Raw genomic sequence first — 17,155 nt, 5'->3', positions numbered from 1 at the left:
GTACCTCGGCCACTCAGGAACATTCAATGTCTTCTTGGTAAACAACTCCAGTGTATATTTTACCTTGTGTTTTAGGTTATTGTCCTGCTGAAAGGTAAATGTGTCTGTTGGAAAGCAGACTGAACCAGGTTTTCCTCTAGGATTTTGCCTGTGATGTTAGCTGTATTTCGTTTATTTTTATCCCCCCAAAAAACTCCTTAGTTCTTGCCAATGTCAATCATACCCATAACATGATGCAGCCACCATTTTGCTTGAAAATATGAAGAGTGGTACTCAATGACGTGTTGTGTTGGATTTGCCCCAATCATAACGCTTTATATTCAGGAGATAAAGTACATTTCTTTGCCACATTTTTTGCAGATTTACTTTAGTGCCATATTGCAAACAGGATGCATGTTTTGGAATATTTTTGTTGTACAGGGTTCCTTCTTTTCACTCTGTCATTTATTTTGTATTGTGGGGTAACTACTATGTTGTTGATCCATCCTCAGTGTTCTCCTGTCACGGCCGATAAACTCTGCACCTGTTTTAAAGTCACCATGGGCTCATGGTATTTGTATTTATTATGGATCCTAAATAGCCTGTTACCAACCCTTAGTAAACTTCTGGAAAAAAATGGTGTTTGACCAGATACAATGCTATTTCAAGGTAAACAAATTGACAACAAGACGTTAAGCATGTTTATAGGGAAGGACATACAACACGCACAGCACTTACAAAAATGACTGAGAGAAATTGATGATAAAATGATTGTGGGGGCTATCTTGTTAGACTTCTGTGCAGCTTTTGACATTATTGATCATAGTCTGCTGCTGGATAAACATATGTGTTATGGCTTTACACCCCCTGCTATACTGTGGATAAAGAGTTACCTGTCTAACAGAACACAGAGGGTGTTATGGCTTTACACCCCCTGCTATGTTGGGGATAAAGAGTTACCTGTCTAACAGAACACAGAGGGTGTTATGGCTTTACACCCCCTGCTATGTTGGGGATAAAGAGTTACCTGTCTAACAGAACACAGAGGGTGTTCATTAATGGAAGCCTCTCCAACATAATCCAGGTAGAAGCAGGAATTCCCCAGGGCAGCTGTTCAGGCCAATTGCTTTTTTCAATCTTTACTAACGACACGTCACTGGCTTTGAGTAAAGCCAGTGTGTCTATGTATGTGGATGACTCAACACTATACACGTCAGCTACTACAGAGACTGAAATGACTGCAACACTCAACAAAGAGCTGCAGTTAGTTTCAGAAAAGGTGGCAAGGAATAAGTTAGTCCTAAATATTTCTAAAACTAAAAGCATTGTATTTGGGGCAAATCATTCATTAAACCCTAAACCTCAACTAAATCTTGTAAAAAATTATTCGGAAAATGAGCAAGGTGACTAAACTGCATGGAGTTACCCTGGATTGTAAACGGTCATGGTCAAAACATATTGATACAACAGTAGCTAAGATGGGGAGAAGTCTGTCCATAATAAGGCGCTGCTCTGCCTTCTTAACAACACTATCAACAAGGCAGGTCCTACAGGCCCTAGTTTCTATCTTCACAGCACTGTCAACAAGGCAGGTCCTACAGGCCTTAGTTTCTACCTTCTTAACAACACTATCAACAAGGCAGGTCCTACAGGCCCTAGTTTCTACCTTCTTAACAACACTATCAACAAGGCAGGTCCTACAGGCCCTAGTTTTGTCGCACCTTGACTGCTGTTCAGTCGTGTGGTCAGGTGCCACAAAAAATGACTTATTATAATTGCAATTGGCTCAGAACAGGGCAGCACGGCTGGCCCTTGGATGTATACAGAGAGCTAATATTAACAATCTCTCCTGGCTCAAAGTGGAGAAGAGATTGACTTCATCACTACTTGTATGTATGAGAGGTACCGAGCTGTCTCTTTGAACTATCAATCACTCAAATGTATTTATAAAGCCCTTTTTACATCAGCCGATGTCACAGAGTGCTATACAGAAACTCAGCCTAAAACCCCAAACAGCAAGCAATGCAGATGTAGAAGCACGGTGGCTAGGAAAAACTCCCTAGAAAGGCCGGAACCTAGGAAGAAATGTAGAAAGGAACCAGGCTCTGAGGGGTGGCCAGTCCTCTTCTGGCTGTGCCGGGTGGAGATTATAACAGAACATGGCCAAGATGCTCAAACGTTCATAGATGACCAGCAGGGTCAAATAATAATAATAATAATAATCACAGTGGTTGTAGAGGGTGCAACAAGCCAGCACCTCAGGAGTAAATGTTAGTTTGCTTTTCATAGCCGAGCATTCAGAGTTAGAGACAGCAGGTGCGGTAGAGAGAGTCGAAAACAGCAGGTCCGGGACAAGGTAGCACGTCCGGTGAACAGGTCAGGGTTCCATAGCCGCAGGCAGAACAGTTGAAACTGGAGCAGCAGCATGACCAGGTGGACTGGGGACAGCAAGGAGTCATCAGGCCAGGTAGTCCTGCGGCATGGTCCCAGGGCTCAGGTCCTCTGGGAGGGGAAGGAGAGGGAGAGAGAATTAGAGAGAGCATACTTCAATTCACACAGGACACCGGATAAGACAAGAGAATTTCTCCAGACATAACAGACTGACCCTAGCCTCCCGACACATAAACACTGTGGCCCCATCCGACGATACCCCCGGACAGGGCCAAACAGGCAGGATATAACCTCACCCACTTTGCCAAAGCACAGCCCCCACACCACTAGAGGGATATCTTCAACTACCAACTTACCATCCTGAGACAAGGCCGAGTATAGCCCACAAAGATCTCCGCCACGGCACAACCCAAGGGAGGGGGGGGGCTAACAGGAAGATCACGTCAGACTCAACCCACTCAAGGGACGCCTCCTCAAGTGACGCCTCCTCAAGTGACGCCTCCTCAAGTGACGCCACACCTCCTGAGTCTGAATAGGACTCTTTTTTTCGTGATGAATGGAACTTGCTTTATGTTCCTATTCTCGTATTTTATTATTTCTGACTGTCCAGAAGGAACCTGCATTTTGTTGGATGATGTATACCATGTGTGTCATGTACATGCGACTAATTAAACTATAAAGTTCTTGTCTGTCACTATTTCCTCAAACTATCCTCTATATTCCCACGACACACTTTTCTCTCGTCAATACATTGCATTCAAAGCAACAACAAAAAAATGGCGATAATGCTGATTTGGTGAAAGTCTCAGTCAGACAGACGGACACAGAGACAGACAGAACAAATCTAATCATACTTTATTTATACAGCACATTTCAGACGTGGAATGCAACACAATGTGCTTCACAGGAAAAAAACGAATGAAAACAATGAAAAAAACTGAAGAGGATAAAACAACTAAAGAATAATAATATAACCTGAACGACTCAAAAATCACCCTAAGGAAAATCAAAGCTACAATTGTGTGTTTTGATCTATTTTAAAAATGTCCACAGTGGCAGGCTATTCCAGAGACTCAGGGCATAGTAATTAAAGGTTGCCTCTCCATACCTCTTGGTTCCCCTCAGGTTCTCTGGCAGGCTATTCCAGAGGCTCGGGGCATAATAACTAAAGACTGTCTCTCCATGCCTCTTGGTCCTAGGCATTGGGATAGGTATAAGATGTATTATGTACCCAGAGGACCTGAGGGACCTACTGGGTACATAACTTAAGTGCATGTATGTATTGGGGTTAGAATAATCTTTAAATTAATTATAAAACTCACAGGCAGCCAGAGACCTTAGAACCGATGTAATGTCTCCGTCTGGTCTTGGTCAGTACCCAATCTGGTACTACAAATGTCAGTACCCGTGCTGCAGCATTCTGTATGTTGTACAGTTGACCAACAGCTTTCTTAGGTAGACCAGACAGGAGAGCATTACAGTAGTCAAGCCTTCTTGTAATAAAACATGGATGAGTCTCTCTGTATCAGCCTGAGAGAGAAACGGCTGCACTTTGAGGAGGACCAATGTTCCTCAGGTGGTAAAAAGCTATTTTGGTCACATTCCTAATGTGTGATTCGAAACGGAGATCAGAATCTAAAATGACAACTAGGATTTTTACCTGGTGTTTTATCTTTATTCCCCGTGAAATAAAATATGTGTCGAGATTCTCTCTGAGCTTTGGCTCCAACAATAATTACCTCAGGCTTGTCTGGATTTAGCTGGAGGAAGTTGAGCCATTCAAGTATTTAAATCACTAACACAGTTTGTATATTCTCTGAGTTATGTTCACCAAGGTTGACCAAAACTTCTTGACCGGTACAACAAGTTCTAAACCAATTTAGAACTGGACCAGAGAGGCCAACCCACCTCTCCAGTCTGTGTAGAAGGACATCATGGTCAACACTGAGGAATGCACCATTTAAATACAAGAGTACAAGGACATAGAGCTGTTTGCCATCTGTATTGGCTCTAGGTTCATTTACCACTTTAACTAAGGCTGTCTCTGTGTTGGCTATAGGATCATTTACCTCTTGAACTAACGCTGTCTCTGTGTTGGCTCTAGGATCATTTACCACTTGAACTAACGCTGTCTATGTGCTGTGGTGGGCCGCAAAACCAGATTGGAATTTGTCAAAAATACAGTTGGCACTTTAAAAATCATTCAGCTGTTTGAAAAATCTTTTTCTCCAGGATTTTGGTTAAGAATGAAACTATTTTGACGAAGGTGGTGGGGACAGACATATAGACCCTCTGGTACTGTAAGACAATTGTGTCCAATGGAGGCCAACAATCCTTTTGGGCAGATTGAATTCAGATTTCATATGCCGGGTCTTAACTGTCCACTGGTCACAAATATGTAAAAAAAAACATTTTAAACTCTTCAAAACCACCACTATGACCCCCAATGTAATCACAGGAAGCTGAAAATCTATGTACGGCCTCCAGATTAGTCACATGGGGAAAAACCTGAAGCATCCGGAGGAGGCTCCCAATGTAAATGATGCCGCTGTCCAATCTTGGGTAATTATAATCTTTGCAGACCATCACTTTATAGGGCTTATTAAACCGTTAGTCCGGGCCAAGTAATCTGATTGGTCAAAAGTACATTCCTGCCATGATGTTAGTGATCATAACACCTCCGCTAGCCAGTTAGCTAGCTAGCCGCCCGTGAGTTATTGAAAAATGAATCACTTCATATGATTCAACAGTAACAAACCAGTGTACAAACTGGGAGCTAGCTAGCATTTATTTGTTGTGTTGTCAAGCATCTATTACAGAAACAGGAGCTAGCTGTGTAGGTAGAAGGATGACTACTCATTCAGCTGTGTAGGTGGAGGGATGACTACCCGTTCAGCTGTGTAGGTGGAGGGATGACTACCCGTTCAGCTGTGTAGGTGGAGGGATGACTACCCGTTCAGCTGTCTAGGTAGAAGGATGACTTCCCGTTCAGCTGTGTAGGTGGAGGGATGACTACCCGTTCAGCTGTCTAGGTAGAAGGATGACTTCCCGTTCAGCTGTGTAGGTGGAGGGATGACTACCCGTTCAGCTGTCTAGGTAGAAGGATGACTTCCCGTTCAGCTGTGTAGGTGGAAGGATGACTATTTGTTCTGGAGCTAGCTGTGTAGGTGTACGGATGACTACCCATTCAGCTGTGTAGGTGGAGGGATGACTTCCTGTTCAGCCATTTAGGTGGAGAGATGACTACCCGTTCAGCTGTGTAGGTAGAAGGATGACTACCCGTTCAGCTGTGTAGGTGGAGGGATGACTACCCGTTCAGCTGTGTAGGTAGAAGGATGACTACCCGTTCAGCTGTGTAGGTGGAGGGATGATTACCCGTTCAGCTGTCTAGGTGGAGGGATGATTACCCGTTCAGCTGTGTAGGTGGAGGGATGACTACCCGTTCAGCTGTGTAGGTGGAGGGATGACTACCCGTTCAGCTGTGTAGGTGGAGGGATGACTACCCGTTCAGCTGTGTAGGTGGAGGGATGACTACCCGTTCAGCTGTGTAGGTAGAAGGATGACTACCCGTTCAGCTGTGTAGGTGGAGGGATGACTACCCGTTCAGCTGTGTAGGTGGAGGGATGATTACCCGTTCAGCTGTGTAGGTGGAGGGATGACTACTCGTTCAGCTGTGTAGGTGGAGGGATGACTACCCGTTCAGCTGTGTAGGTGGAGGGATGACTAGTCAGTCTGGTACCAAAAGTGCTTTCTATTAGATGCAGGTTCATTGAAAAATATTTCCATATTTCACTTTTCCTATTTTTCTACTTTTTGCTTTCAGTTCATCATCTGCTGTGTAACAGTTTCAGGTTAACATTGAAAAATATCTTCCCTGGACATCTGTTTTCTCCTGCAATCTTTCAGGTTGAGTTATGATGAAGTATACACCCTATTCCCTATACAGCGCAATGTCCTGGTCAAAGGTAGTGCACTCTATAGGAAATAGGGCCCTGGTCAAAGGTAGTGCACTCTATAGGGGATAGGGCCCTGGTCAGAGGTAGAGTATTCTATAGGGAATAGGGCTCTGGTCTAAGGTAGTGTACTATATAGGGAATAGGGTGCCATTTGGGACACAAAAATATCAGTTAAATGTTGAACATTCTCTTCCCTGGACAGTCTGTCCCCTCCTGTATTCTGTGTACTGTTGTTCTGGTAATTGTTGTGTGAAGGCCAGTCTGTGTGAAGTCCAGTCTGTGTGAAGTCCAGTCTGTGTGAAGTCCAGTCTGTGTGAAGTCCAGTCTGTGTGAAGGCCACTCCTCACACCTCTGTCTCGGTCTTGGTGATCTTGGAGCTGAGAAGCTGAGACAAGACTATTTGCTGTTGGTTGTACCTATAGGACACAAAAACAGCACATCATTGTTTAGCTACAGGTGACACAACACTGTTTAGCTACAGGTGACACATCAATGTTTAGCTACAGGTGACACATCACTGTTTAGCTACAGGTGACACAACACTGTTTAGCTACAGGTGACACATCAATGTTTAGCTACAGGTGACACATCACTGTTGACACATCATTGTTTAGCTACAGGTGACACCACTGTTTAACTACAGGAGACACATCACTGTTTAGCTACAGGTGACACATCACTGTTGACACATCATTGTTTAACTACAGGTGACACCACTGTTTAACTACAGGAGACACACCACTGTTTAACTACAGGTGACACATGACTGTTTAGCTACAGGTGACACATCAATGTTTAGCTACAGGTGACACATCACTGTTTAGCTACAGGTGACACAACACTGTTTAGCTACAGGTGACACATGACTGTTTAGCTACAGGTGACACATCACTGTTGACACATCATTGTTTAGCTACAGGTGACACCACTGTTTAACTACAGGAGACACACCACTGTTTAACTACAGGTGACACATCACCGTTTCGCTACAGGTGACACATCATTGTTTTACTACAGGTGACACATCACCGATTAGCTACAGGTGACACATCACCGCTTAGCTACAGGTGACACATCACTGTTTAGCTACAGGTGACACATCACTGTTTAGCTACAGGTGACACATCAACTTTTAGGTACAGGTGACACATTTCCGCTTAGCTACAGGTGACACATCACCGTTTAGCTACAGGTGACACATCATTGTTTAGCTACAGGTGACACATCACCGTTTAGCTACAGGTGACACATCACCGCTTAGCTACAGGTGACACATCACTGTTGACACATCATTGTTTAACTACAGGTGACACCACTGTTTAACTACAGGAGACACACCACTGTTTAACTACAGGTGACACATGACTGTTTAGCTACAGGTGACACATCAATGTTTAGCTACAGGTGACACATCACTGTTTAGCTACAGGTGACACAACACTGTTTAGCTACAGGTGACACATGACTGTTTAGCTACAGGTGACACATCACTGTTGACACATCATTGTTTAGCTACAGGTGACACCACTGTTTAACTACAGGAGACACACCACTGTTTAACTACAGGTGACACATCACCGTTTCGCTACAGGTGACACATCATTGTTTTACTACAGGTGACACATCACCGATTAGCTACAGGTGACACATCACCGCTTAGCTACAGGTGACACATCACTGTTTAGCTACAGGTGACACATCACTGTTTAGCTACAGGTGACACATCAACTTTTAGGTACAGGTGACACATTTCCGCTTAGCTACAGGTGACACATCACCGTTTAGCTACAGGTGACACATCATTGTTTAGCTACAGGTGACACATCACCGTTTAGCTACAGGTGACACATCACCGCTTAGCTACAGGTGACACATCACCGTTTAGCTACAGGTGACACATCACCGATTAGCTACAGGTGACACATCACCGCTTAACTACAGGAGACACATCACTGTTTAGCTACAGGTGACACATCACTGTTGACACATCATTGTTTAACTACAGATGACACCACTGTTTAACTACAGGTGACACATCACCGTTTCGCTACAGGTGACACATCATTGTTTTACTACAGGTGACACATCACCGATTAGCTACAGGTGACACATCACCGCTTAGCTACAGGTGACACATCACTGTTTAGCTACAGGTGACACATCACTGTTTAGCTACAGGTTACACATCACCTGTGTAGCTACAGGTGACACATCACTGTTTAGCTACAGGTGACACATCACTGTTTAGCTACAGGTGACACATCAACGTTTAGCTACAGGTGACACATCACCGATTAGCTACAGGTGACACATCACCGCTTAACTACAGGAGACACATCACTGTTTAGCTACAGGTGACACATCACTGTTGACACATCATTGTTTAACTACAGATGACACCACTGTTTAACTACAGGTGACACATCACCGTTTCGCTACAGGTGACACATCATTGTTTTACTACAGGTGACACATCACCGATTAGCTACAGGTGACACATCACCGCTTAGCTACAGGTGACACATCACTGTTTAGCTACAGGTGACACATCACTGTTTAGCTACAGGTTACACATCACCTGTGTAGCTACAGGTGACACATTACCGCTTAGCTACAGGTGACACATCACCGTTTAGCTACAGGTGACACATCATTGTTTAGCTACAGGTGACACATCACCGTTTAGCTACAGGTGACACATCACCGCTTAGCTAGAGGTGACACATCACCGTTTAGCTACAGGTGAGACATCACCGTTTAGCTACAGGTGACACATCATTGTTTAGCTACAGGTGAGACATCACCGTTTAGCTACAGGTGACACATCACTGTTTAGCTACAGGTGACACATCACCGTTTAGCTACAGGTGACACATCACCGTTTAGCTACAGGTGACACATCACTGTTTAGCTACAGGTGACACTTCACTGTTTAGCTATAGGTGACACATCACTGTTTAGCTACAGGTGACACTTCACCGTTTTGCAACAGGTGACACATCACCGTTTAGCTACAGGTGACACATCACTGTTTAGCTACAGGTGACACATCACTGTTTAACTACAGGTGACACATCACCGTTTAGCTACAGGTGACACATCGCTGTTTAGCTACAGGTGACCCATCACCGTTTAGCTACAGGTGACACATCGCTGTTTAGCTACAGGTGACACATCACTGTTTAGCTACAGGTGACACATCGCTGTTTAGCTACAGGTGACACATCACCGTTTAGCTACAGGTGACACATCGCTGTTTAGCTACAGGTGACACATCACTGTTTAGCTACAGGTGACACACCACTGTTTAGCTACAGGTGACACACCACTGTTTAGCTACAGGTGACACATCACCGTTTAGCTACAGGTGACACATCACTGTTTAGCTACAGGTGACACATCACCGTTTAGCTACAGGTGACACATCACTGTTTAACTACAGGTGACACATCACCGTTTAGCTACAGGTGACACAACACTGTTTAGCTACAGGTGACACAACACTGTTTAGCTACAGGTGGCACATCACCGTTTAGCTACCGGTGGCACATCACCGTTTAGCTACAGGTGACACATCACCGTTTAGCTACAGGTGACACATCACCGTTTAGCTACAGGATACACATCACTGTTTAGCTACAGGTGACACATCACCGTTTAGCTACAGGATACACATCACTGTTTAGCTACAGGTGACACATCACTGTTTAGCTACAGGTGACACATCACCGTTTAGCTACAGGTGACACATCACTGTTTAGCTACAGGTGACACATCACTGTTTAGCTACAGGTAACACATCACCGTTTATCTACAGGTGACACATCACTGTTTAGCTACAGGTGACACATCACCGTTTAACTACGGGTGACACAACGCCGTTTAGCTACAGGTGACACATCACCGTTTAGCTACAGGTGACACATCACCGTTTAGCTACAGGTGACACATCACCGTTTAGCTACAGGTGACACATCACTGTTTAGCTACAGGTGACACATCACCGTTTAGCTACAGGTGACACATCACCGTTTAACTACAGGTGACACAACACCGTTTAGCTACAGGTGACACATCACCGTTTAGCTACAGGTGACACATCACCGTTTAGCTACAGGTGACACATCACCGTTTAGCTACAGGTGACACATCACTGTTTAGCTAAAGGTGACACATCGCCGTTTAGCTACAGGTGACACATCACTGTTTAGCTACAGGTGACACATTACCGTTTAGCTACAGGTGACACATCACCGTTTAGCTACAGGTGACACAGAGTAAACACAGTACGGTTTTGATTCCAGATGGACCCAGTTGACCTGAAGGGGTTGATTCAGTGCACGTTAACCCAGAACCCAGTCTGAATGTCCCCCTCTACTTTAGGTAACAGTTAGGATAGTGTAACTCCTTCATAACTCACTTGCTGGTGATTCTCTCCACCGCTCTGTTCTCCTCTTCCTCCAGCTTCACTAGAACCCCCTCCAGAATGGGCAGCTCCAGGTTGAGGTACTGGGCCACCTGGGCAGAGAGCAGAGCCAGTCATAGGCAAGGGTTAGTGCACTGTGTGTGGCTAGTGTCCAAAACTCATTCTGGCCTCAAAACCCTGCTGAAGGGCAGACACTCACATCGTTGCTGACTTCCTCTTCATCTCTGTCCATGAGGAACATCTTCATGATGTCCTCCGCTGGGCCCTGGACAAGCCTCTCCCACAGCGGCAGGTCTGAGTCAGACAGCTTCTTCTTCTCTACAGGAGGACACAGACATTATTAATCCTAACCCTGGAGAACCATAACCCTGGAGAACCATAACCCTGTAGAACCATAACCCTGGAGAACCATAACCCTGGAGAACCATAACCCTGGAGAACCATAACCCTGGAGAACCATAACCCTGGAGAACCATAACCCTGTAGAACCATAACCCTGGAGAACCATAACCCTGGAGAACCATAACCCTGGAGAACCATAACCCTGGAGAACCATAACCCTGGAGAACCATAACCCTGGAGAGCCCCAGTTTACACCAATTATACCCCGTCCAACGTGTTAATGATGTCAGAAGGATAGCAGCGTCAGTTGTGTTCTGGAAGAGAATGACACAACGTACCTCCACTTTGATGGACACAGTAGAGGGCAAACTCATTGGGATCATTTTCTATCTGCAACACAAAGTGGACACACAGCGGTGAACAAGACAGACATACTATTAGATACAAACCAGAACGCTTCCCCCAAGTGATCTAACAACAATACATCCTGGTAGTTTGACATAATTCACCTTGAATTTCTGAAGGAGCTGTGATATGACCTGATGTGTTGTCATTTTGCTGTTGATGCGGACGTTAGTGGACGTTCCATAGGATGGAGTGAATATAGCCGTCTAGAGACAGAGAGACACAGAGAGAGAGAGACACAGAGAGAGAGAGACACAGAGAGAGAGAGACACAGAGAGAGAGAGACACAGAGAGAGAGACACAGAGAGAGAGACACAGAGAGAGAGAGACACAGAGAGAGAGAGACACACAGAGAGAGAGACACAAAGAGAGAGAGACACAGAGAGAGATAGACAGAGAGAGAGAGAGACACAGAGACACACAGACAGACAGAGAAAGAGAGAGAGACGGAGACACAGGCACAGAGAGAGAGACAGACAAAGAGTCAGAGAGACAGAGACAGAGAGAGGAGACAGACAGACAGATACCGAGAGAGAGACAGAGAGAGAGACAGAGAGAGACAGTTTTAAAGAACCTTTATTGGGTCTGGGAACCCACAACACAACAAACACTCAAACAACCAAGCAGATCCCCCTCAGTGAGGGGCCAACCAAGCAGATCCCCTCAGTGAGGGGTCAACCAAGCAGATCCCCTCAGTGAGGGGCCAACCAAGCAGATCCCCTCAGTGAGGGGCCAACCAAGCAGATCCCGTCAGTGAGGGGCCAACCAAGCAGATCCCCTCAGTGAGGGGCCAACCAAGCAGATCCCCTCAGTGAGGGGCCAACCAAGCAGATCCTCTCAGTGAGGGGCCAACCAAGCAGATCCTCTCAGTGAGGGGCCAACCAAGCAGATCCCCTCAGTGAGGGGCCAACCAAGCAGATCCCCTCAGTGAGGGGCCAACCAAGCAGATCCTCTCAGTGAGGGGCCAACCAAGCAGATCCTCTCAGTGAGGGGCCAACCAAGCAGATCCCCTCAGTGAGGGGCCAACCAAGCAGATCCTCTCAGTGAGGGGCCAACCAAACATATCCCCTCATTGAGGGCACAAAGTCATCATTCTCTGGCCCAAAGCCGACCATTGTCTTCTCCATCATAAGGGCCCTTACAAGTTGCCTTACATCCTTCTTCAAACTCGTTGTGACGCAGAATCTTCCTGCCGAGCACATCTCTGTGAAAGGTGGCCATTTTGCTTCTGTCACCCAGTTTGGAAACGAAATGCAAGGCTCGCCTCAAAGCCAAAATAATCCAAGTGAGTTTGCTATGTACTGTACGATTATATTTCACGCTCGGTTTGTCTACGTTGATTAAGGATCCTTGCAATTGATTGCCATGTAGAAAATAGTACAACAGAAGCAACACCAGAGAAACAAGACAGAGAAACAAACACACCCTAAAAGGGCATGATCATCATTGTTTTCATTGTCTCTTAACCTGATCACGTTTCCCACTACCTTTTGCTGCCGTAACAGCAGTAACAAATTTCCTCAAGAGGAAACGTTTCTCTTCACACCCAACTGGTCTAACCTCACCGTCTTCTTCACACCCAACTGGTCTAACCCCACCGTCTTCTGTAACACCACAGCTGACCTCACAAACTTATCAACATCAAAAAGATCTGTCAATTTGACAGATTTCCCAAAAGTCTGATCCAGGAACCCGTTTACCTCCTCTAGATTGTAAAATAAGTCGTCACCAGCTGCTATCTTATCAATAGAGATATCCATATCCTTCTCCTGATCCTCCTCAACTGAGGCCACTGACCCCTGACTCCCTTCTGCCACATCCCTCTCAACACTCCCCACTTGCACCCTATCACTCGTTACCGGGCATCTCCTCCACTACCTGGGAGACTAGCTCCACATGAACCCCCTCCTGTACCCCATCACTCGTACTGGGCATCTCCTCACCAGTCTGGGGAAATGGGTCCCAAGATCCATCCTTACCTCCTCCAACAATATTTTTCTGCTGAACATCAGACGCACTGTTCCCCTCTGGTACAAGCTGCAACTCCGTACCCTCAACACGGACATCTTGTTTCTCAGCAACAGGTGCTTGTGGCTGCTCTACCGCTGTCGGCCCCACCTCTCCCTACATCAGAGGGACCAGGCGTTACGAGGACCACCTCTCCCTACATCAGAGGGACCAGGCGTTACGAGGACCACCTCTCCCTACATCAGAGGGACCAGGCGTTACGAGGACCACCTCTCCCTACATCAGAGGGACCAGGCGTTACGAGGACCACCTCTCCCTACATCAGAGGGACCAGGCGTTACGAGGACCACCTCTCCCTACATCAGAGGGACCAGGCGTTACGAGGACCACCTCTCCCTACATCAGAGGGACCAGGCGTTACGAGGACCACCTCTCCCTACATCAGAGGGACCAGGCGTTACGAGGACCACCTCTCCCTACATCAGAGGGACCAGGCGTTACGAGGACCACCTCTCCCTACATCAGAGGGACCAGGCGTTACGAGGACCACCTCTCCCTACATCAGAGGGACCAGGCGTTACGAGGACCACCTCTCCCTACATCAGAGGGACCAGGCGTTACGAGGACCACCTGCGCCCCTCCCTCTGCCATCTCCCTTGTCGGGCAAGCATGTCGCTTACGGCCAACATCCCCACACTCAAAACACCGTTGACTACCCGTACTAGCATAAGCCATATACAGTCTGTTGTCATACTTGACTTAAACGATAACTCCAAAGTCTGCTCCGGAGAGTCCAAAATCACAAAACACTCGTCAGCGAAACAACACCCTGTTTCAGAGCCCGGTGGTAACAACCCAGAAAGGCAATCTTCCCAAACTGCAAATCACTTTCGCGCCAATAGCTCATTGGGAATAAACGGCGGTACATTCTAAATCATTACCCTTGTTGACGGAGAAAATAACGGCATAACTTTTATAAACACACCTTTAAGAAGTACGCACACAGCAGGACAGCAGGACAGCACACAGCAGGACAGCACACAGCAGGACAGCAGGACAGCACACAGCAGGACAGCACACAGCAGGACAGCAGGACAGCACACAGCAGGACAGCACACAGCAGGACAGCAGGACAGCACACAGCAGGACAGCAGGACAGCAGGACAGCACACAGCAGGACAGCAGGACAGCACACAGCAGGACAGCACACAGCAGGACAGCAGGACAGCAGGACAGCACACAGCAGGACAGCAGGACAGCACACAGCAGGACAGCACACAGCAGGACAGCAGGACAGCAGGACAGCAGGACAGCAGGACAGCACACAGCAGGACAGCACACAGCACACAGCAGGACAGCACACAGCAGGACAGCATACAGCAGGACAGCACACAGCAGGACAGCATACAGCAGGACAGCAGGACAGCACACAGCAGGACAGCAGGACAGCACACAGCAGGACAGCACACAGCACACAGCAGGACAGCACACAGCAGGACAGCATACAGCAGGACAGCACACAGCAGGACAGCAGGACAGCAGGACAGCAGGACAGCACTAAGCAGGACAGCAGGACAGCAGGACAGCACACAGCAGGACAGCAGGACAGCAGGACAGCAGGACAGAAGGACAGCAGGACAGCATACAGCAGGACAGCGGGACAGCGGGACAGCAGGACAGCATACAGCAGGACAGCACACAGCAGGACAGCAGGACAGCACACAGCAGGACAGCACACAGCAGTATAGCAGGACAGCAGGACAGCAGGACAGCAGGACAGCACACAGCAGGACAGCAGGACAGAAGGACAGCAGGACAGCAGGACAGCATACAGCACACAGCAGGACAGCACACAGCAGGACAGCAGGACAGCAGGACAGCAGGACAGTACACAGCACGACAGCAGGACAGCACACAGCAGGACAGCACACAGCAGGACAGCAGGACAGCAGGACAGCAGGACAGCACACAGCAGGACAGCAGGACAGCAGGACAGCAGGACAGCAGGACAGCAGGACAGCACACAGCAGGACAGCAGGACAGCAGGACAGCAGGACAGCAGGACAGCAGGACAGCAGGACAGCAGGACAGCAGGACAGCATACAGCAGGACAGCAGGACAGCACACAGCAGGACAGCACACAGCAGGACAGCAGGACAGCAGGACAGCAGGACAGCAGGACAGCACACAGCAGGACAGCAGGACAGCAGGACAGCATACAGCACACAGCAGGACAGCAGGACAGCAGGACAGCAGGACAGCAGGACAGCAGGACAGCACACAGTAGGACAGCACACAGCAGGACAGCAGGACAGCAGGACAGCAGGACAGCAGGACAGCAGGACAGCAGGACAGCAGGACAGCACACAGCAGGACAGCACACAGCAGGACAGCAGACGCTCTTCTGTGGGTCGCCATCCCCACCGAAGCCTTGGCAATACCAACAGGAAATGTAAAATATCTTATTCTACCACAGAAAAATCATCATCATAGAAAAGGAAACCAGAAAGGAAACACAGCCGATCTAACGCCAGACACCGCTCGTAACATTCCCAGCATGCACTAAACACTCCCAGCATGCAAAGAAATAAAGAAAGAAAGAGACAATATGACACAGCTGTTAGACCAGAAACATGATTATTTTAAGGACATTTTTTTCATGGCAGTCCAATGTGATTTGATCAAATCGTGTCCTAGGTAGGTAACGATCAGACCAGTTCTCTCATTGACGTTACCTTGTAGTTATAGAAGTGTCCATTGATGGAGAAGCAGTGTTGCCTGTTCCTCTCTCTCTGTGGACTCCTCTTCACCCTCCTCTTCACCAGGGAAGCATCACTCACACAGCGGATCAGGTTGGACTGCTCCTCCTCCACCTCCGTCTTCTGCTTGGTTGGGGTGGGGCGCAGCGTACAGCTGTCATAACTCCTGTAGCTCCCTGGACAATAGAGTTGGGCGATATTACCATAGAATCGCCTATCCACAATGATTGATAGCCATCGTCAATGGTGACCAGCTTCCCAGGCTCAGTCTCAGTGTGCTTCATTCTACAGCTAGAGGAATCCTGATATCTCTTGATGACCGCTGATTACTCCTGATATCTCCAGGAGTGATTCTATAGCTAGAGGACTCCTGATGTCTCCTGATATCTCCAGGAGTGATTCTAGAGCCAGCTTATCATTTTGTAGATTTGTCAACTATGTGTGTGTTTTCTATACCTGTTCTCACCTCTCCCTGTAGGCTTCACAGACACTCCCCACCCCTTGCCTACAACCCTTCTAATTTAGTGTACCCTGCACGCACAACCCATGTCGAATTTTGGGTCTCTGGAGTCGTTTGGATCTGCAGTTAAGACCGCAGAGTTCAACTCAGCCTAGGCTGCCCTTCAGTTTGGACCTGAAGGAGACATGGATCACCCCAGAGAACACTGAGTTCTGGGTGAGATTACCCGTAGCGCGGTTGTTAGGGTGAGGTTACCCGTTGCGCGGTTGTTAGGGTGAGGTTACTCGTAGCGCGGTTGTTAGGGTGAGGTTACCTGTAGTGTGGTTGTTAGGGTGAGGTTACATGTAGTGTGGTTGTTAGGGTGAGGTTACCTGTAGTGTGGTTGTTAGGGTGAGGTTACCTGTAGTGTGGTTGTTAGGGTGAGGTTACCTGTAGTGTGGTTGTTAGGGTGAGGTTACCTGTAGTGTGG

At 47.4% G+C, this 17,155-nt stretch overlaps 1 protein-coding gene across 3 annotated transcripts in view; it reads right to left on the bottom strand.

Moving 5' to 3' along the window:
* Positions 1–3,208: 3,208 nt before the first annotated feature.
* rassf6 (Ras association domain family member 6) overlaps positions 3,209–17,155 on the bottom strand; it is a 29,395-nt gene continuing 15,448 nt past the window's right edge. For all 3 annotated transcript variants that reach the window (XM_071351563.1, XM_071351564.1, XM_071351562.1), the window contains 6 exons: positions 16,203–16,402; positions 11,604–11,705; positions 11,433–11,484; positions 10,952–11,070; positions 10,747–10,844; positions 3,209–6,742 (listed from right to left, as the gene is read on the bottom strand). In XM_071351563.1, the coding sequence (XP_071207664.1) occupies positions 6,670–6,742; positions 10,747–10,844; positions 10,952–11,070; positions 11,433–11,484; positions 11,604–11,705; positions 16,203–16,402 (644 nt within the window). In that variant the 3' untranslated portion in view covers positions 3,209–6,669. The remainder of the gene's footprint in view (positions 6,743–10,746; positions 10,845–10,951; positions 11,071–11,432; positions 11,485–11,603; positions 11,706–16,202; positions 16,403–17,155) is intronic.

The sequence above is a fragment of the Salvelinus alpinus genome, chromosome 18 (assembly GCF_045679555.1).
Source record: "Salvelinus alpinus chromosome 18, SLU_Salpinus.1, whole genome shotgun sequence".
In the NCBI taxonomy this organism is placed as follows: Eukaryota; Metazoa; Chordata; class Actinopteri; order Salmoniformes; family Salmonidae; genus Salvelinus; species Salvelinus alpinus.
Note: the sequence above shows the minus strand (reverse complement) of the source record. Positions and strands in the feature narration are given on the sequence as shown.